At 43.3% G+C, this 17,391-nt stretch overlaps 1 protein-coding gene across 1 annotated transcript in view; it reads right to left on the reverse strand.

Annotated features, from left to right (window-relative positions):
• Positions 1–17,391, reverse strand: part of IPO9 (importin 9) — a 34,040-nt gene that overhangs the window by 6,508 nt on the left and 10,141 nt on the right. Inside the window, exons 7-19 of the mRNA XM_035561645.1 lie at positions 16,898–17,017; positions 12,376–12,476; positions 10,798–10,856; positions 10,141–10,292; positions 9,348–9,446; positions 9,102–9,208; positions 7,778–7,917; positions 7,334–7,493; positions 6,206–6,432; positions 5,833–5,981; positions 4,783–4,911; positions 3,203–3,478; positions 1,266–1,432 (exon numbers count right to left, since the gene is read on the reverse strand). Coding sequence (XP_035417538.1) covers positions 1,266–1,432; positions 3,203–3,478; positions 4,783–4,911; positions 5,833–5,981; positions 6,206–6,432; positions 7,334–7,493; positions 7,778–7,917; positions 9,102–9,208; positions 9,348–9,446; positions 10,141–10,292; positions 10,798–10,856; positions 12,376–12,476; positions 16,898–17,017 — 1,886 coding nt within the window. The remainder of the gene's footprint in view (positions 1–1,265; positions 1,433–3,202; positions 3,479–4,782; positions 4,912–5,832; positions 5,982–6,205; positions 6,433–7,333; positions 7,494–7,777; positions 7,918–9,101; positions 9,209–9,347; positions 9,447–10,140; positions 10,293–10,797; positions 10,857–12,375; positions 12,477–16,897; positions 17,018–17,391) is intronic.

The following is a 17,391-nucleotide window of genomic DNA, read 5'->3' on the forward strand; positions in this document are numbered from 1 at the left end:
CCCATCTTTTTTTTTTTTAATACAAGTTAGAGCAAAGAGCCACTTCTTCAACCCACCACTCTCAGGGATGGAGACTGATGCACCCAGATTTATACAGTGTAAGCTATTCCTATTTTCCTTTCACTAATTTCAATTTGCTTGTGTCCAAATTGCAGGGTTTCCTGCAGGAGGAACTTCTTTTCTTCATTACTCAGAAAACACCTACCATTTTCTAACGCATCAGGAGCTCCACTGTAAATAACCCCAAATCAGGGTTTAATACAGTGCACACACCTGCCAAATCATCTGGACACAAATCGCTCTAACCTCAGACAATACGGAGACAGCATTGTACAACAGAGTTTAACCTTGTTCTCCCTGTCAGCTTCAGCTTTGGCTATTCCCCACGGCCAAAAGCAGCTCCAGAGGACCCTGCAGACAGCCCTGCTCTCCCTCGGAGTGGGGATAAACCACAACTCTTAGGGACGAAACAGACCACACGTGACTGAAAACAGCACGCGATATCCTTCTCATCAGACTGTCTCCTATTCTGCATGATCATTCACACGCTTATATTTTGAAGATGCTTTTTCTTATTGCTTATTCCACAGTCTGTTGGGCTGCCTTATGACAATAACACTCCAGCACATAGCAAGATGTGAGTTAGCAGCTGGTGTGACCCCCTAACAGTGGTCTGTTGGGCTTCTCACTTCCAGAAAGTCAAAGGCATCAGCTGTGGCAAAATTTAAATACCGAGCATTTTGTGCTTTGGAATATTGCACTCAGCCTCCACTGGAACACTAGCGTGCTCCTGCAGGGAAAAGGAGAGAAAACTGTGTTGCGGTTTGTTTCTTTATTGACTTTTTAAGAGCTCATTAAATCACCAGATTATTTTAGGAAACCCTCTACAATACCCTGAGCCTCTACCATGGTCTACAAAAGGGATTTCATGGCCTGAAACTATTCTCATCCCATTCACACAAGTTCAACATTAAAAGCAGTCCTGTGCTTACAATAGACACCCCCTTCCCGTTGGGATCACGCTGTTCCTGTACAGAAACACCAGGCAACGAGAGAAGCACTCAGAGGAAGAGCAGGGATTGCTCCAGTTACCACAGCTCTCCTGAGCCAAACTGACAGGGCAGGAAAAAAATTCCTTCTGCCCAACGCCGACACACTAATCCGAGCCTGCAGCAGCTCCCCTGTCCCTCGCACCCAGAGCATTAATTGCAGTGGGATGATCACTAAGCTAACGTCAGTGCATGGATCCTTACAAAACGCCCTACCTGACTTTGCCTTCGTACTGCCCGTAGAACAAGTGCTGCCGGCTCATCCATTCGGCCATCACAAACTCCAAGGCAGGCTTGCCGGTCGGTCCGGGGAGACTGCACAGGAACTCTAGGAGTGGTTCCAGTTGGGAGTGAACCAAGTGAGCAAACACCATAATTAAGGACTGCAAGGGAAAAGGGGAAACATTAGCTGTACATAATTTAACAGCTGAAAATGTTTTTATCAAATATTCAAGTAACTGAGTGCCCTGCAGGAATGGAGACCGTGCTCACCAGCCCCGAGAGGTAAAGGAAGTACAACCATCTGCGAGGCACCCAGATGTGCTGCAAAGCAGGCAAGAATACTATTACCAGCAACAGCGATATTTAACTCCACAAAACACACTACAGGAATGAATTTACTCACGGCCATGCCCTCAACCAGCAAACCTTCCTAAAGCAAAGACTAAAAACTTAAAAAAAATAAAAAATAAAAAATCAGAGGTTGCAGGCTTCTGACTAGCAAAAATATCACAAGCCAACACGCAGATACTGCAGGTGCCCTGGTCTGCTTGCTGGACCACATGCTGTACACATGGTCCTATACACACAGAGCTCAAAATCTATGCATGTATAACACAAATGTCCCATCATCGAGCTAAGATCCACAGCAAGAACCCATAGGCTCTTTCCCTTTCACCCAGGGTATTCCACCCCCACAGAAGACCACCCTTCTCTCACATCATCACATCAGAATGCAGAAGCACTTCTCCTATTTTGGATGCACTTTGAACACAAATTTTTGGGATAGAACTGCAAGGTTTAGAAAGGTATGACAAGACATAGTTTTACAGTTCATCTCCTAAAGACCAGGAATAGAATTCATATGCTGCATATGTATCTAAATGTCAGTCTCAAAGTCTGACGGCACCTCTACAGGCTTCCTCAGGGAAAAGCTGCCCCACTCCGAAGACCCATCTCAAGATAGGGGAGAGATTTAGCATCATGAGAGGCTTGTTTCTCTTCCCCAGGTACAGGGGCTTCATGTAACTAGTTCAGATTTAAGCTTCTGTATCTTTTAAATCCCAAAATGGACAAAGTGAGAGCCTTTCTGAACAGTTATGAACAAACAATGTTTCCCAGGGGGAAAAAAAAATCAAGGCTTTAAGATAAAACCTGTGCTGACATCTGAATGACCTTCCTGCTTTGCCATGTGCTGGCTTGAAAAATGCACATATAAAAATCAGAGATGCACCCAAGATAAAAGCGTTAGAGCAGATGAGCCTCAGCCAAGTGCTTCACCGAGGGCAAAGGTGGGATCTTGCCAAAAGGCAAGAGCCTGCAACAGGGCCAGCAAAATGCCTTCCCACAGCTGCGGCTTGGAAATCAGGGCAGGCATCACTAGATGTTCCACATTAAGGGCACAGACAAGAAAGACAGGATGAATAATAAAGACTACTGGCATAAAAATGTTCTATAAAACTGTGCGACTAAGAGTAAATCAAGCCTAGAAGTGATCATGAGGCTCCTGTCTGGCCTGATGCAGGCCAACTACACCTTCCATCACCAAAAGTCCACCTTGTCTCAACTCCAAGGTATTCATTCATCCTCGGAAAAAAGCACAGAAACACATGAAAACATGCCTTTGCCACAACATCCCTACTTCAAGTTCTAAAGGTTTCTTCTAAAGGTTCGCTGCTTGCAAGCACAAGGTCATGAGAGACTATTTAAGGTGCATTAAAGTTTACCCAACAAGAACCCAACTTACCAAGTAATCTGGACATCTCTGTATGAATAAAGCAGGCATTTCCCTGACTGCTTCAGGGGATGTGCAGAACCTCCAATTGCACTACCACAAATAATCAGGTACACAATTTAAAAAAAAAAAAACAAAAAACTGATAATTTCTGCTTCCAACACTTCTAATTATTTTCCTGTGTGCCTGGCCTGCTCACCTGCATTACACTGAGCGTCTCCGCTTGTTGCATTTTGCTCAGGATAGCTCTCAGGATCTGGTCCAGGTTCTCTCCCAGCTCACTTCCTGCTTTGGAAATTAAAGTGGAGACCAGCCTGCCCACAAAGGCAGCAGTGAATTCTGACGTCCTTGGATCTAGAAGCTGGCTCACCACCTGCATCACATACCACAATCCGTTGTGGCCTTGCTCATCATGCCACTGCGCAATTTGCTCCAGCGCCACCGAGACGTATGCACGCAGACACTCGCCGCCATTCTAAACAAGAAAGTTATTGTGTTAGGATTTGCCTCTCTAGCTGTGCGGAAGGGGAACATGGGAAGACATCTCCTTTTACCACTCCCCAAAACCCCCTTAGACAAGATGAAAACAATGGGCAAACTGGTGGCACTGTGAAAGATTGTCTCTTGTGTACAATAAAATGACTGCCTGTATCTCAAAATTATTTAAAAATTATTTCAAAATATTTCAGTTCATTATGAAGACAGACATTCTTCATCTACCCAAACATCAAGAGGATCACCTAGCAAATACAAAGTCAACCTGAAATTGTTATATTTTTGTGTTGGTCTTGTTATTCAGAGAAGTTCCAAGAGATTCTAACAAGTGAGAGATGAAGACAGTAAAGTATAGCATGAACAAAACAAACCAGCAGCCAAGCTGCAATTTTAAAAAAATCTTCTCAAAATGAAGATCCAGCACAGCAACCAGTACACTGGTCTCCACCTTCTTCTTGTTGGTCTCTAATCTATTCTTGCTGGTATGTTATTTAGGGAAAGCCATTGCAATGGTCCATGTTCACATGACAAAGGGTATCTTGCACTAAAAAATCCCTGTGTAAGGAAACGAAATTATCTTTGTTATTTAGAAGCCAGCTAGTAGACAGAACGAGAAGGCACTCTGCACTTTTAGCTTCAGAAGTTGTGTGTTTTTTTCTTGCTTGCCTAATCACCAGGTAACAGCAGAGCTGTTACAGCAGAGCCAACAAGCACAGCTCAGGTAAGCACTACCACTGTGAGATGAATCCTTACTCTCCCTCCATTCAATACGTGGCTCAACCAAGAAGAAGTTTGCCCTCTCCTTCCCATCTTTTTCCACCTATGTGAGTACAGGAGAAAACTGCTAGAAGCAAGGTGCAGAAGAAGGTCTTTTGCTTCCCCATGCCTGAGAGTGTTCCTGAAGACTGCCTCTGCCATTCCTAGGTGTCATGAATGTTATTACGGAGGAATGTGAAAAGCAGTAAGTTTTTTAAGTTTTAGGGCTCCTCCAGAGCCCTAAAATAGGAGAAAAAAAAAATCAAGGCTGCTGCTCTACTCACTCTGATCCTCCAAATTAAGGAATGATTGGTAAAAGTCATTGCAAGTACCCAAACAGCAATGCTTTAATAACAAACTGCAGGTGGTGGCCTACAGATAAATTGTAGGCAGCTCCTGAGGAGCTGCCAAAATAGCCATGGGCAAGCAAAGCCTGGGCTCCCTTGAAGGTTTTGCCAACTGTCTTATTTGGTCACCTCTCTTGAACTCGCCTAGCCCTGCTGTTCTTACCACTCCCTGCAGTGTTACCTGCATGGTAGCATTGTCATCTGTGTTCAGGCTGCACTGAGCCACTGCAGGGAATGCTTGGCAGATCAGGAGCTGGGACAGAGGAGGTTTTGTGTTCCTCACAACTGTGGTCAATATATCAATAGAAGTCTGAAAGGAAAACACAAACAAAAGCACTGTTACAACAGAAGCCACAGTATGTGAAGTCAGCATTGGTCAGCACTGCAAGCACCGAAGTCATAAACAGGAGAGATGTGACCCAGTACTACCATCGCAGCCTGACTTGACAAACCAGTTATTTATTTTAAAATCACAGGATCCTGGAGTCATGCACCCACAGTCCCAGTATCTGACACAGACGCATGATGCTATGCACTGTAGAAGTTCTTAAGGCAATTCAAACATTAAAAAGCAGTTTAAAACAACTTAATATGGGAAACAGTTCCACAGGGATGTACAGTATCCTGATATACAGTGATCAGTACAGCCAGAGAACTGTTCTAGCTGACTTGATCAATTTTGCTTATATCGATTTAAATTTAATTACCTACTAGTGATCGTTACAGTAATACCACTCAATAGGCAGATTATAAACATACGATAAAGGTATTTATGGGCTTACTTCCATACAATTATTCTATACAGTCAATGCTTAACCTTTTATAAGTGGACTTTTTACAGAAGTGACAAACCTGTATAGTTTATCTCCAGCAATTTATACAATCAGAAAAGGTCTCAGAAAAAAAAAGGTAAGGAGTAGTTACACATCCTGCTGGAGAACATTCCACCAAAAAGGAAAGACTGTCACTGGTGAAACAAGACTATGGCGAAACAAAACAACTCAGCATATGCTGCAGATTGGAATAAGTCCATAGCAACAGTTTACTTTTGGAAACATCTCCCCCCACCTGCAGTTTGCCTTCTCTCCACAAAGAAACCTCTACCAAGCACTGAAGTCATTGTTCGAAAGCACTTTAAAAGTAGCCTTCCTGCTCTGCAGACCAGCCATCCTGTATGTTAAAGAACAGGGAATCATCTCCAGCTAAGACCATGTACCGCTATAGCACTTACTGCACAAAGCCCTGCTGGGATCTTGTCAGCAGGGGCCTGCATGATGCTGACAAGAGTTGGTATTAGCCTCATCTGCATTGGACCCTGGCAGGCTTCTATCTGAGCTAGCTCCTTAAAGATATCTTGGGCAAGAGAAGCAACAACTGGATCTGGAGAGAGAAAGCACCATTTACTAAAACATACTAACAAAGACATCTCAATTTTTGCTACTGCTATTTCAAATCTGCATAGCAGAAAGTTTCTCTTCTAGCTTTACAATATAAATCATAATTGAATGAACGTTGATTCATTATGTTTTCAGCACAGTGATAATCCTGGCCAGGATCCACTAGCAAAAACAACCGTACTTTGAAAATGTAATTTAAATGCATACCATTACTGTACTTCAAAAAGATTGCAATTGTGAAGGGGCAGATTTTGTTCTCCACGCTTGCTGTAAATGCTGGGTCTACTGTACAGACAATGCACAGCGTCTCCATCACAAGGTTGAGGACCTCCGAACTGAACTGAGTTGCCAAGTGGATCAGTCCATCAAGAATGCTAGGAAGGAAAGGCTGCAACACGTGGGTGCTCTCAGAGATCTTCAGCTGGTCACAGTAGCTAGACAAGATACATAAAAACGTGCAGAATATATTAAAGTGATTTATACATTTAACACTGGATTACACATATGAATGGATATTTCACCCCACCCATTCCTTTTCCTTAAAATCATAGAATCATAAAGGTTGGAAAAGCCCTCCAAGACCACCCGGTCCAACCATCTCCCTACCACCAATGTCACCCACTACAGCACGTCCCTTATGCTGACTCCTCTAGGACTTTTCCCCTTCAGTCTACTACTTCCTTGATCTCCCAGCTATATTTCTTCCTCCTCATTCCATCCCTGATGGTTCACCTCTAGGAAAAAAAGTAACCTCAGCAAGAATGTCACTGCTTACGCAGTGTTTAATTACCATGTTCTACAAGCGAGCTAGGAAAGATGAAACAATTTCAGCAATAACAAAATGTCCGTATCATTTCAGTGCAAACAGAAGACACGTTGGTTGGGGGTAGGGTTGTGTGTGTGTGTGTTTTTAAAAACTAATTTTCAATTTTTGCTTTAGAGCCAGTAGAACAGGAGGTTTTATAACTTCTTTACAAAAACAGGATGGAAAAAAGCAAACGTTCCTTATTGCCCTGATTTGCTCCACAAGGACAAATTATGTTATTCAGCCATTTTGTGCCTGCATAGGACTAACCTGGACTTCATTTATACGGTTGTTATCACTCCCTAGTTCTGCTTCTCTTTGGAACTGTATCCATTTTAACATTTTACTGTAGCTAACTTAGAATCTCAATTTCTTATTCCTCATCAGAGTTAGTCTACTTTGAACCTGCTCATTTACACTTTTTAATCTCATATTCATTCCACGTTACATTTTTTTAAATGTTAAATTTTAAAATACCACGTTTATAAGCGTAATTTATACCACTTCGGAGCTTCTTCGCATTTGCTTACCCCCAGATAGCTCTGACTGCAGAGATTCGGACAGAAGGCGGCTGGGTTTCGTGCAGACCGCTGACAGTAGCTTGCAGGAACTGCTGGATTAGTTCTGGAGACATCGCCACTGTGAAACGGCTGGCAGCCCAAAGAGCACGGCCCAAGAGAAAAGGAGACACTAAAAGAAAACCAACCAAACAAAAACAAAACAGTGGTTTTAGCGTAAGTTTAATGAGTTTAAAATTACAACAGTGGTTCACATTTAAATGACTTACATTAGACTTTGTAGCATGTATGCATCTAGAAGACACAATGTATGCCTTTTCAACACATACAATGTGCACAACTGCACTCACACCACCACATGCACACAGCAACCTAATTCACCAGACACTTCCATTTGTAAGAGATTTCCAAGGCACTCAGCAGTTACTTGACTAATGGCCAGGGCCGCCCACATACCTGAAAGGTTGAGGTCTGCAAGAACCACGTTTGTCAGGAAGCCGTGCATATCAAAATGTATCCGACCATTCTTCACACTGTCAGTAATAATAGACTTCACAGAGCCCAGGGCAAGCATACAAGCTTCATGTATCTTCCACCTGTAAAGGAATTCAGATGTTTTTAGGCTTTCCCCACACCATCATCTCAATAAATATATAAAAAATCTGACGGAAAAAACATTCATTTTTTGGTCTAAGCTACCACAACTATTTTCTTGATCCTGAAGAAGAGAACTTAAAGAGACTCTGGAACAAATGAATGTTCACAAAACTCTACAAGCTGAGGGCTTGGAAACTAACCCAAGATGGGCAGCATTCTCAATTACTTTCTACATTTTTGTTTCAATAAACGTTACTTCTTGTACCACTTCTCCTCCCATTTAAAAAAATAGGAAGGAAATGAGAATTTGCTATGAAGTCTTCAGTCTCCAGCTGTGTCTTGCTTGATTATTTTATGTGCAGAAGCACTACGATACCCAGTACTTCAATGATTTTAAGAAGTTTATTTTTAAATTACATTTTGTTAATTAGGAGGAAACAGGGTTATGGGCAAATAACACTCCTCCTTGGTTTTGTTTATGAAGTAAATAACCTCCTTTACAATTTATCACATTCAAGGCAGACAGGGACTCAATGTCTGACTGCTCAGGCATTCAGTTGGTGCTCACTATACAGACTGGCTATTCAGACACTGATCTTCAGATCAACACAAACACTGAACTAATGCACTGTAAAACCAGGAGAGAACAGTTACGGAACAGCAATCAGGTACCCTTTCAACTGAGTGTTTTCCTATCCCCAAGTAACATTAAAAATCGTGACTTTAAAGTTCTCAAATTGAACACACGTATTTGCATATAGCACCTAAATCTCCTCTTTATATCACTTAAAAAAAAAAAAAAAAAGATATGCCTGAAATTCTGAGCCCATTTAACTGAACAGAAAGTGAAGGTACTGTCAACATCTCTTCAGATCACATATAATCAATAACAGCTTCCAATGACATGTTTCAAGAAACTGTCAGGGACCTGGAGGGAGGGAGCCTGGGACACACAGCTTGTGTTAGGAGTGGATGAAAGTCTGCCACATGAAGAGTTCTGCATCTGGTCTGAGAGCTGCTGTACTTTCTTTTTCTTGTTCTAATCAGAAGTTCTCAAATGAAATCCTTGCCCATCAGCAGTAATGCCACAAAAAGAAAATGTGATTGACTTATGCTGCACTCAGCACTCCAAAACAGCCTGCCACTTTTACCACTGTCATTCCCTGCCGCCCCATCTCCTTACCAGTGCTCAGCACCATTGTTTTTAGCCTGCTCAGCTTCCTGCAAATGCCTTGTAGCTGCTGCAGCCAAAGCAGTTGCACTTTCATTCTGGAAATCAGCAGCCACAGCCTGCACAGAAAGAAATAATAATGTTTAATTGCACAGACTTTAAGAAGTTGGACTTTTCTCCAAATGCCCCACATAAAGCTAAATTTATTATTTATTATTGTTATTTCGGTTGCTTCTAAATGTGGAACACCTTTCATACCAGCAACAGATCTTGTGCAGCAATCCTCACTGTATATGAAAAAGTATCATCATCTTCATCCTCCACAAACTGTTGTGGATTTGCAGTCCAAACTTTTATCTGGAACAGAAAGGAGACAAGGACAGGGTGGATAACAAATTCAGAAAAACAAGTGTAAAAGATAGCTTTTCTGTTCCCAGTAACCTAATTTTTGCCAAAACTACTTTCAGAATTTCTCTGTCATTTTCTATAGCTGATTTTTCTCACATTCTATCAGAGAAACCTTTGAAAAGAGGAGGCCTGCTCTGTTCTGCGTTCACCTTGCTCTACTGCTTCTCATTTGAAATCAGAATTTGACAAACTAATGACTGACCTCGAATCAATGTTACACGGCTTTATTTATAGATGAGGAATGGGAGAAGCAGATGAATCTTTAACAGAGTGCCTCTTTTTATGCATGCCTGCCTAAACAAGAGAAACAGAGGATGGCTCGCAGGCTTGGGAGGCCAGAAGGCACAAAGAATTTCAGTAAACACTATTTTATGCTACTCACACAATCCCTTCACTATCACAGAAACCTGGCTATCCCTTTCAGCATAATAACCCTCATTTTCACAGCATATTCCTTCATCTGCTGTCCACATTATACTCTATAGGAACATCTGGATGCTACTGCCCTAATTCCTGGCACAGTAAATTGACAGAACAGCTTATTAGATTACAGCAGCTTCCATTCACTGAAACACTTCCTAGGACATGAACTGTTCTAAATCTCTTATCTCATTTGCTTCCTACACAAGAAAAACATGCTCACCTGCTCCTCTGTGATCTGCATGTAAAGGAGGATGTAATAGATCAGCTCTGGCAAAGCCTTCTTCACCGTGCTCTTAAATTTGTTGTTTTCCAACAAGGCATGAACAAATTCAAATATGCTGAACACTAGATTTTCAAATCCCAATACTTCACCTGAACAAAGTGAAAAAAGCAACACGACTGAATATGCCAACATACAGAAAGGTAAAAATGGGTGTCAAATATAATTACAGACTGTTAAGCTGTCTGGCGGGGTGATGTTTATTCTTACTCCTGTACTAGCAAGGACAGCAGCAGCCCCAGGAGGATGTCTGACCTCATCACTTTCTGCTCTTTTCCCACATCACTGCACACCCCTCATTAAAAATGATCAAGCCCAACCTAAAACCTGTTTGGTTTTCTTTTGTCCCATCACTTTTACCTCAAAATTGCTGTAAGCCTCACTCCTTAAGTCATTAGAAACCTTAAATTATGCAGCTTCATTGATCACAGTCAAATGAAACTTGGAAAGAAGTGATGGACAGTGTCGTAACAGCATAAATGTACATTATCACAAACTCCTAAGGTGTTTCTGCAACTGTTTTGGCAACAGTAGTATTTAGGTAAGTTCATTCCTCTTCAGAAGAGAGCTCAGAAGTGCAGTTGAACAAGTTCTTACCATCGGAATCCACCGGATCCTCCACCTCCTCTGTATAATTTACTTCTGTTCTCACATAAGTAGATGGAGTTAAGCAAACATGCACGTTTCTGAGGAGCTGCATCTACTTAGGAATTAAAATTCCCATTAACTGAGATGTTTTCTTTCTTAAAAAACATTGACTTGCACATAGTCTTGTGCTTCAAATGGAAGACAAGCCACAGGAGTTCCTGACTTTGTCCACTGCCCAGCTTCAGAGACCATTTCTCCATCACTTGACAGCGTCCCCAAGATAATTTGATACACGTAAACCAAATCCTCCAAGGTAACCCAAAACTTCACCTATATTTAAACTTTTCCAGAATGGAACCACTCAGACTCAACCTTCCCAGGGGACAAGGAGCCAATTCTAGACTTCAGTGCTGCCGAGGGTGAGGAGCCACGCCGTGCTCCCACGCGCTGCCTAGTGCTGGCTCTGCTGCTGCGCTGGGAGGTGGCAGAAAACTAACCTGGGGGCGGAGAGGAAGGAGGATTCTTCTGGGATAGTGAGCCGATAGATCCAACACATGCCAGAGCAAACACAAGGGAAGGAAGGACAAGACTCCCCTTTTGCAAACAAAAACTATTTTGTCAGCTCAGCTGCCAGCAGAACTGCAGTGGGAGTCAGGACTGGAGGTGAAGAAATACATTATCAGCAATTTAACAACCAGCTCCTTGTGTTTTAACAGGTGTCTTTAAAAAAAAAATGCAGTAGGATTGTGAAACAAAAGACTGTCCAGGCAACTTTGGTATGAAAAGGTCTAGATCTGTGATCTCTAGGAGAACAGCCATGCTTATTAGATTACAGAGGAAAAACGCAGTCAACCCTTGTGTTATTACTGCAACACAGCGCCCAGTCCTGGTGCCAATTCAAAAAGCTCACAGAAAGCTACAAGAAGGCTCAGTATTTTACAATTTACTGCCTCGCTATAAAAAGCTAAACCAGCAACTTCTGGATTAACAACAGGGAAAGATTTGACTTGTCGGTTTGCAAGTCCTGGGAAAACTACCAACAGAATACCTCTTTAACATAGCAGATTGTGCAGCAAAGTAATGACTAAGTGATAACATTCAAAATGCAAATCAAATTCAACTTCTGCAGCAAGCATAACCACTCATTCGTACTGCTGCAGCAAGGGATACTGTAGATTCTCCTTTCAAGTCTTTACATCGTGACTAGACATAGCATCATAGAGCAGCTTGGGTTGGAAGGGCCCTTAAAGACCACCCAGTTCCAACCCCCTGCTATGGGCAGGGATGCCACCCACTAGATCAGGTTGCCCGGGGCCTCATCCAACCTGGGACATCTTTTTAAGAAGGCAATTTTCAGTGAATAGTACCAGAAATAATGCAGATGGGCCACAGTTCTACAGCCAGAGTACTCTTGGTGCTCACTTCATTCATCAGAGTTGATGTAAGCCAAAAGAAACTTTATGGAGCCTACTGAAGTAACAGATATCCAGTAAATCTATCCAACAGACTCGTAGTTCTGGTCCTCGTGGCGTAGGAGACAGTTTGTCTTGGTCTAATCGAGTTAAAACCATTCACTGCAAAGGATATAAGGCGGCGCTTTCCGTAAGGGTATTCCAGACGATGGGCAGGATCTGCTGCATCGACGAAACCATGTGCTTCGGGTAGTTCTTCACTAGTGCCGTCACAGCCTGGAACGAAAGAAAAGCATCAATCAGAAGGGAAACCAGGTATGACCATCAAAACACTCAGCTCACAGGCTGCACTTTCATTAACAACTGAGACAATCCAAAGCCTTGCTGCCACCAAGGCCTCCTCCTGTCACTCCTGACCATGCAGTCCCACCTCGTGCACAAACTCTGACAAACAGACCTCTCTTCTTATTTGCTCTTCTGCAGGGAATCGAAGGGATGATACGAGATGTACAACTCTGGAAACGAAGACAATGCAATAACTGGGTGATAAGATCTGTAATACTACAGACTCCAATCGAAGTATGCCACTGTCTGAACACAACTGCCATCTGGAAGCTATCTTGTCCCAGAAAAGGAACTCGACTACCAAGTAACACCAGACCCCTGCCTATTCCCCCCATGCAAGCAAGCTACCTGTTTGCACATCCAGGCAACAGGTACGATGGAAACCCCCCAGATCGGTTCTCACCCATTTCAACCTGCAGACACATGTGACTACCAGCCCAACACACCTATCCCAGGGGACGCTTAGCTGCCCTACAGCAGATTGTGCCTGGGGGGTTTCACGAAGCTGACCACGCTGATTTAGGGGAGCCCTTTCACTAACGCTTGCCAAAAAGTTTTTGGATCCTTTGGGAGTCACTGAACTCCTACTTCACCTAGCATACGCTGTCTCTTCCCACAGGTGTGCAGCTCCTGTTATTTTGTATTAGTTACAGAAGAGTCCCTCCCAAACTGCCTGACACTACAAGACATATGGGTGTTTGTTTCTGCTTACCTGACATTAAACTCAACAGTTTTTCTAGTTTGTTTTTTTTTTTTGTAGCATTGGGTACATTAATGGAGATAAGGTGGAGGCTGCTGATGGGCCGTGTCCCTCAGGGGTCTGTCCTGGAACCGGTGTTGTTTAATATCTTTATCAACAACACAGACAGTGGGACCAAGTGCACCCTCAGTGAATTTGCAGATGACACCAAGCTGAGTGGTGCAGTCCATACACCAGAAGGAAGGGATGCCATCCAAAGGGACCTGGGCAGGCTGGAGAAGTGGGCCCACGTGAACCTAATGAGGTTCAACAAGTCCAGGTGCGAGGTGCTGCACCTGGGCTGGGGCAATCCCGGACGTGAGGACAGGCTGGGAGAACTCACTGAGAGCAGCCCTGGGGAGAAGTTACAGCCAAGCCAGGCAGTAACTGGCTGCACCCACACCTGCAGCCAGAGTCACTGCAGGGACTCAGACATCACCACGGGGGTGCAGTAAGGCAGCTCCTTAACCCCTTTCAGCCACTCTGCCAGCCAACAGCCAGCTTTATCTCGACTAATTGTTCAGCATCTCTTTAAAATCACCTCTAATAGCTCTGCATTAAAGCCCTTTCTTTTGCTTGCTTCAAATCCCACTTGCTTCTTTAGACAGAATCCAGCACACTGCAGAGAAGGAATCCCAAACGCGTGGATAAAAGCTTAACACACACTCGCCAGCAGCAGGAGAGCTGAATGTTCAGCTCAAGTGCAGCAGGTGCACTTAATGTCCTTTGCTCATAAGCTGAAGAAATTTGCCTCCAAACAATTGACTACAACTTTGTCTTCCATGTAAGAACAAACAAGTTGTGATTAATTAGTTTTTGTACCTAATTACCTGTTCAAACAGCAGAAGCGTGAGCATGACTTTTCATACCCAACAGGTGTCAAAGGAGCAAATTTTACACATAAGCAGCACTACAGCAAGGTTGTCAGATGCTTTAGACCGTTGGTTAATTGGTGCTCTTGATATAATCACTGCATACCAAATAAATCATATCTGTATTCCCATGTTACGAAATTTGCCTCAACTCTATTACTTGCCATGTTTAATTATGCTGTTTCTCTCAAAACAATCAGCAGTGGCATGTTCAACAACAACATTGGAACTGGGATGCAAGGATCATGGAGCTGCAGATCCTCGAGCCTCAGAGACAGCAATTTAATTCATGCTAAAATACCAAACAACAAAGCAATGAACTACACTACGGGTATTTTATTCTGGTTGAAAATACTTTTGTTCTGGACAATCCTTCTACACATCCTACAAGGGTTAAAGGCACTTTCCTGCTGATAACTTGTTCTAAACCCATGACTACACTTGGAAAGATTTGGGACAAATTAACAAACAGTGGTCTCACCCCGATGCGATCCAACCTACTTAACTTTCTTAAACTGGATAACTGCCCTAGGGGATCAGGCAGATGTGTACACTTCAGCATAATTCAGAAAAGTTTTTGACACCGTCCTGCATAATGTTCTTAGATGGAAAGTACATTTTAGGTCAGCGCTGCCTCTGAGTTCCCCTGAGATTTCCATGCACCTTGGAGTACACGGCTCTCAAGAGACTGGAAAGAAAAAAAATCTTCCTGTCATTTGCTTCCTAGCACTTACACTGAGGGGAGTTAAAAAAAAGACTGAGTTTGCATCTGGTTGAAAATTTATTACCAAAAAAAGTCTCGATTCCCTCTCCCATCGCATCTGCATTTCAAGGGGTTCCTATAATGATCTCATCTGTAGAGCTGGCTTAACTGATCTCTTGAGGTCTCTCACTTCTGCACTACAATGACTATAAAATACACTTTCCTAGAAGGAAAGGCAATTTATTGGTCTTACACTTGAATCCCCTTTTGCCTTAGAAAATTGGTATCATTAGCTTAGAAACCCTAAGTGACAAAATCATGAATTGCCCTGAGCCAACAGCCAGGATACTCATCTCCTCACAAAAAGCCTGCTACAAACCACTTGTCAGCAGACAATCTCCGAAATTTACTGTTTAAATTTGTACTGATTTTCTGCTGCCATCAATACCACTCGGCACGAGAACAGTGTATTCAGATCCAAGTCCTGCACCTGTATCCAACAACGGCCAAAAGCCGATGCCCACACACAATTAAGGAACAGAGCAAGAACATGATGACATTTTCTCAAATACTTTCCCAGCCTGCCACATCTTACAAGAGATTCCTGCTGTATGTCAGTGCAGGCAAAGTAGAAATAGCTCCAGTTTCTGCAAGCAATTATGTAAATAACAAAAAAGGCTCCAGCCTGATGCAGAATGTATGAAAGTAACGTGAACAGAAGGACTGGTCTACGTTTACAGTGAAACTACCAACCACAACTGCTTTCAGTGTAGGCTGAAAACTTGCTCTACTACTAAAAATCCAAATGCAAGTATCTGGAATCAGAGATTCACACATTCTTGAGCCGGAGCCTGTTCAGAGGTTACGCTGCAGAGTATCCCAGCGCATTCCCTTTATGTTAGCTTTGCTGTTTTGCACAGCCAACGGAGACAGCAGCATGAAACATGCACTTCTCACAACGAAGGAAAAACCACCACAAGAGACACTCTCAACAAAACCTGCCAACATCCCAGCCCAAGCTCCCTTCCATTTGGTGCTGCACAGTGAGGAACGTGTTCCTCCTGTTTCCAGTCTACAAAACCTGCAACCTTACTGAGGAAAGGCAACAGGAGGGGAAGCGATAGGATGCTGTACCAGGGGACATGTGCCTTTAACAGGACTACGAAAACAAGTTCCACAACACAGAACTTAATAGCTGCTAGTTTGTATAATACGATAGTATCCTTCTGCAGCTCCCAGCACTTATTTTCATGGCTCCAGTGTAAAGCTAATAATTATGAAAAACGTGATGCTTGTTTTCAGTAACTCTTCCTTATTTTTTCTTCAGGAATGTGGCTGAATGGGCTTAGGTGCTGAGCAGCACCTTCATAAACCTGTACCCTGTGACCCAAGCAACTTACCCCAGCACATGTGCAAGTAAATGAAAACCTAGATTTGATTCTGCAACTTCTGTTTCTGAGCTCCTCTTTTCTCTCCCACGTTGCAGGCAGCAGACCCTACAAGTCCAGTGCTCCCCCAGCAGCTGAAGGGCTCACCATGCCTACACTGGCACTCTCATCCCCAGGCACCAAGCTATACACACAGAGCTCTGCAACCCAGTTTCCTTTCTCTTGTAAGGAAACTGAGAGAATACAAAGACTTTCCAACTCCATTTTGCAGAGACAATTTAATATTAAAGAATAGGCAAGTTCTAGAAAAGCACCTACACAAAACAAGCTCCCAAAGCCTCATTGCAGCAGAATTCTGCAGCTGGTTTAGGAAGGACAGAACTGTAACCACTGAGCAGCGTCCGAACACAATGCATGCAAGGTGTCTCAGATCAGTAAACAACAAAGACTTATGGATCTCAGAGGCATCTACACTACAGGCAGAATTATTTCAACGTTGTATGGCACTGGGAGCCAAAACAAAAACCTTCATATTTCCTAAGACAAGCAGTACCAGAAGAGGTGACGCACACTCAAGTTTCTCTGTTTTCCGGCACACCTGACAGTGTATTTGTATTTGATTGTTATTGAATCAGTCTTAACTGACTTACCTTTAAGACTTCCATCTTAAATCCACTGTCTGATGTGGGTCCATCAGGCATTTGCAGGGCCTGAACGAAAGCCTCCGTGAACTGCTGCACCACAGGAAAAATCAGGACTTTGGCCGCACCCTGGTAAAAATCAGTGCAAGCACAGGTCATTTCGAGGTACAGATCTCCCCCGTCTGACAAGGAAAGCACCAGAAATAAGAGAAATTGTGTTTTTCTGCTACAAACCCAGAGGGACTCAGGACAACTGCAGAACGCAGTTACAATGCCACTTGTTTCGGATGTCACTGGCTCTCTCCTCGTGCTGGGAACTGATCTCAGCTGAATCCCACCTTCAAAACCACGCGGCCCAGACTGCTGCAAAGCACACACCTGCATCGAAGCCATTCGCCTCAGACTCCAAACAGAGACCCAGACAAGCCAGCCAGGAGTCTCAGGAGCAGTGCACGTCCTCCCGACGCAGGCACCTCCGCCTGATTAGACAAATCACGCCCTGC

The sequence above is a fragment of the Cygnus atratus genome, chromosome 24 (assembly GCF_013377495.2).
Source record: "Cygnus atratus isolate AKBS03 ecotype Queensland, Australia chromosome 24, CAtr_DNAZoo_HiC_assembly, whole genome shotgun sequence".
Taxonomy (NCBI): domain Eukaryota; kingdom Metazoa; phylum Chordata; class Aves; order Anseriformes; family Anatidae; genus Cygnus; species Cygnus atratus.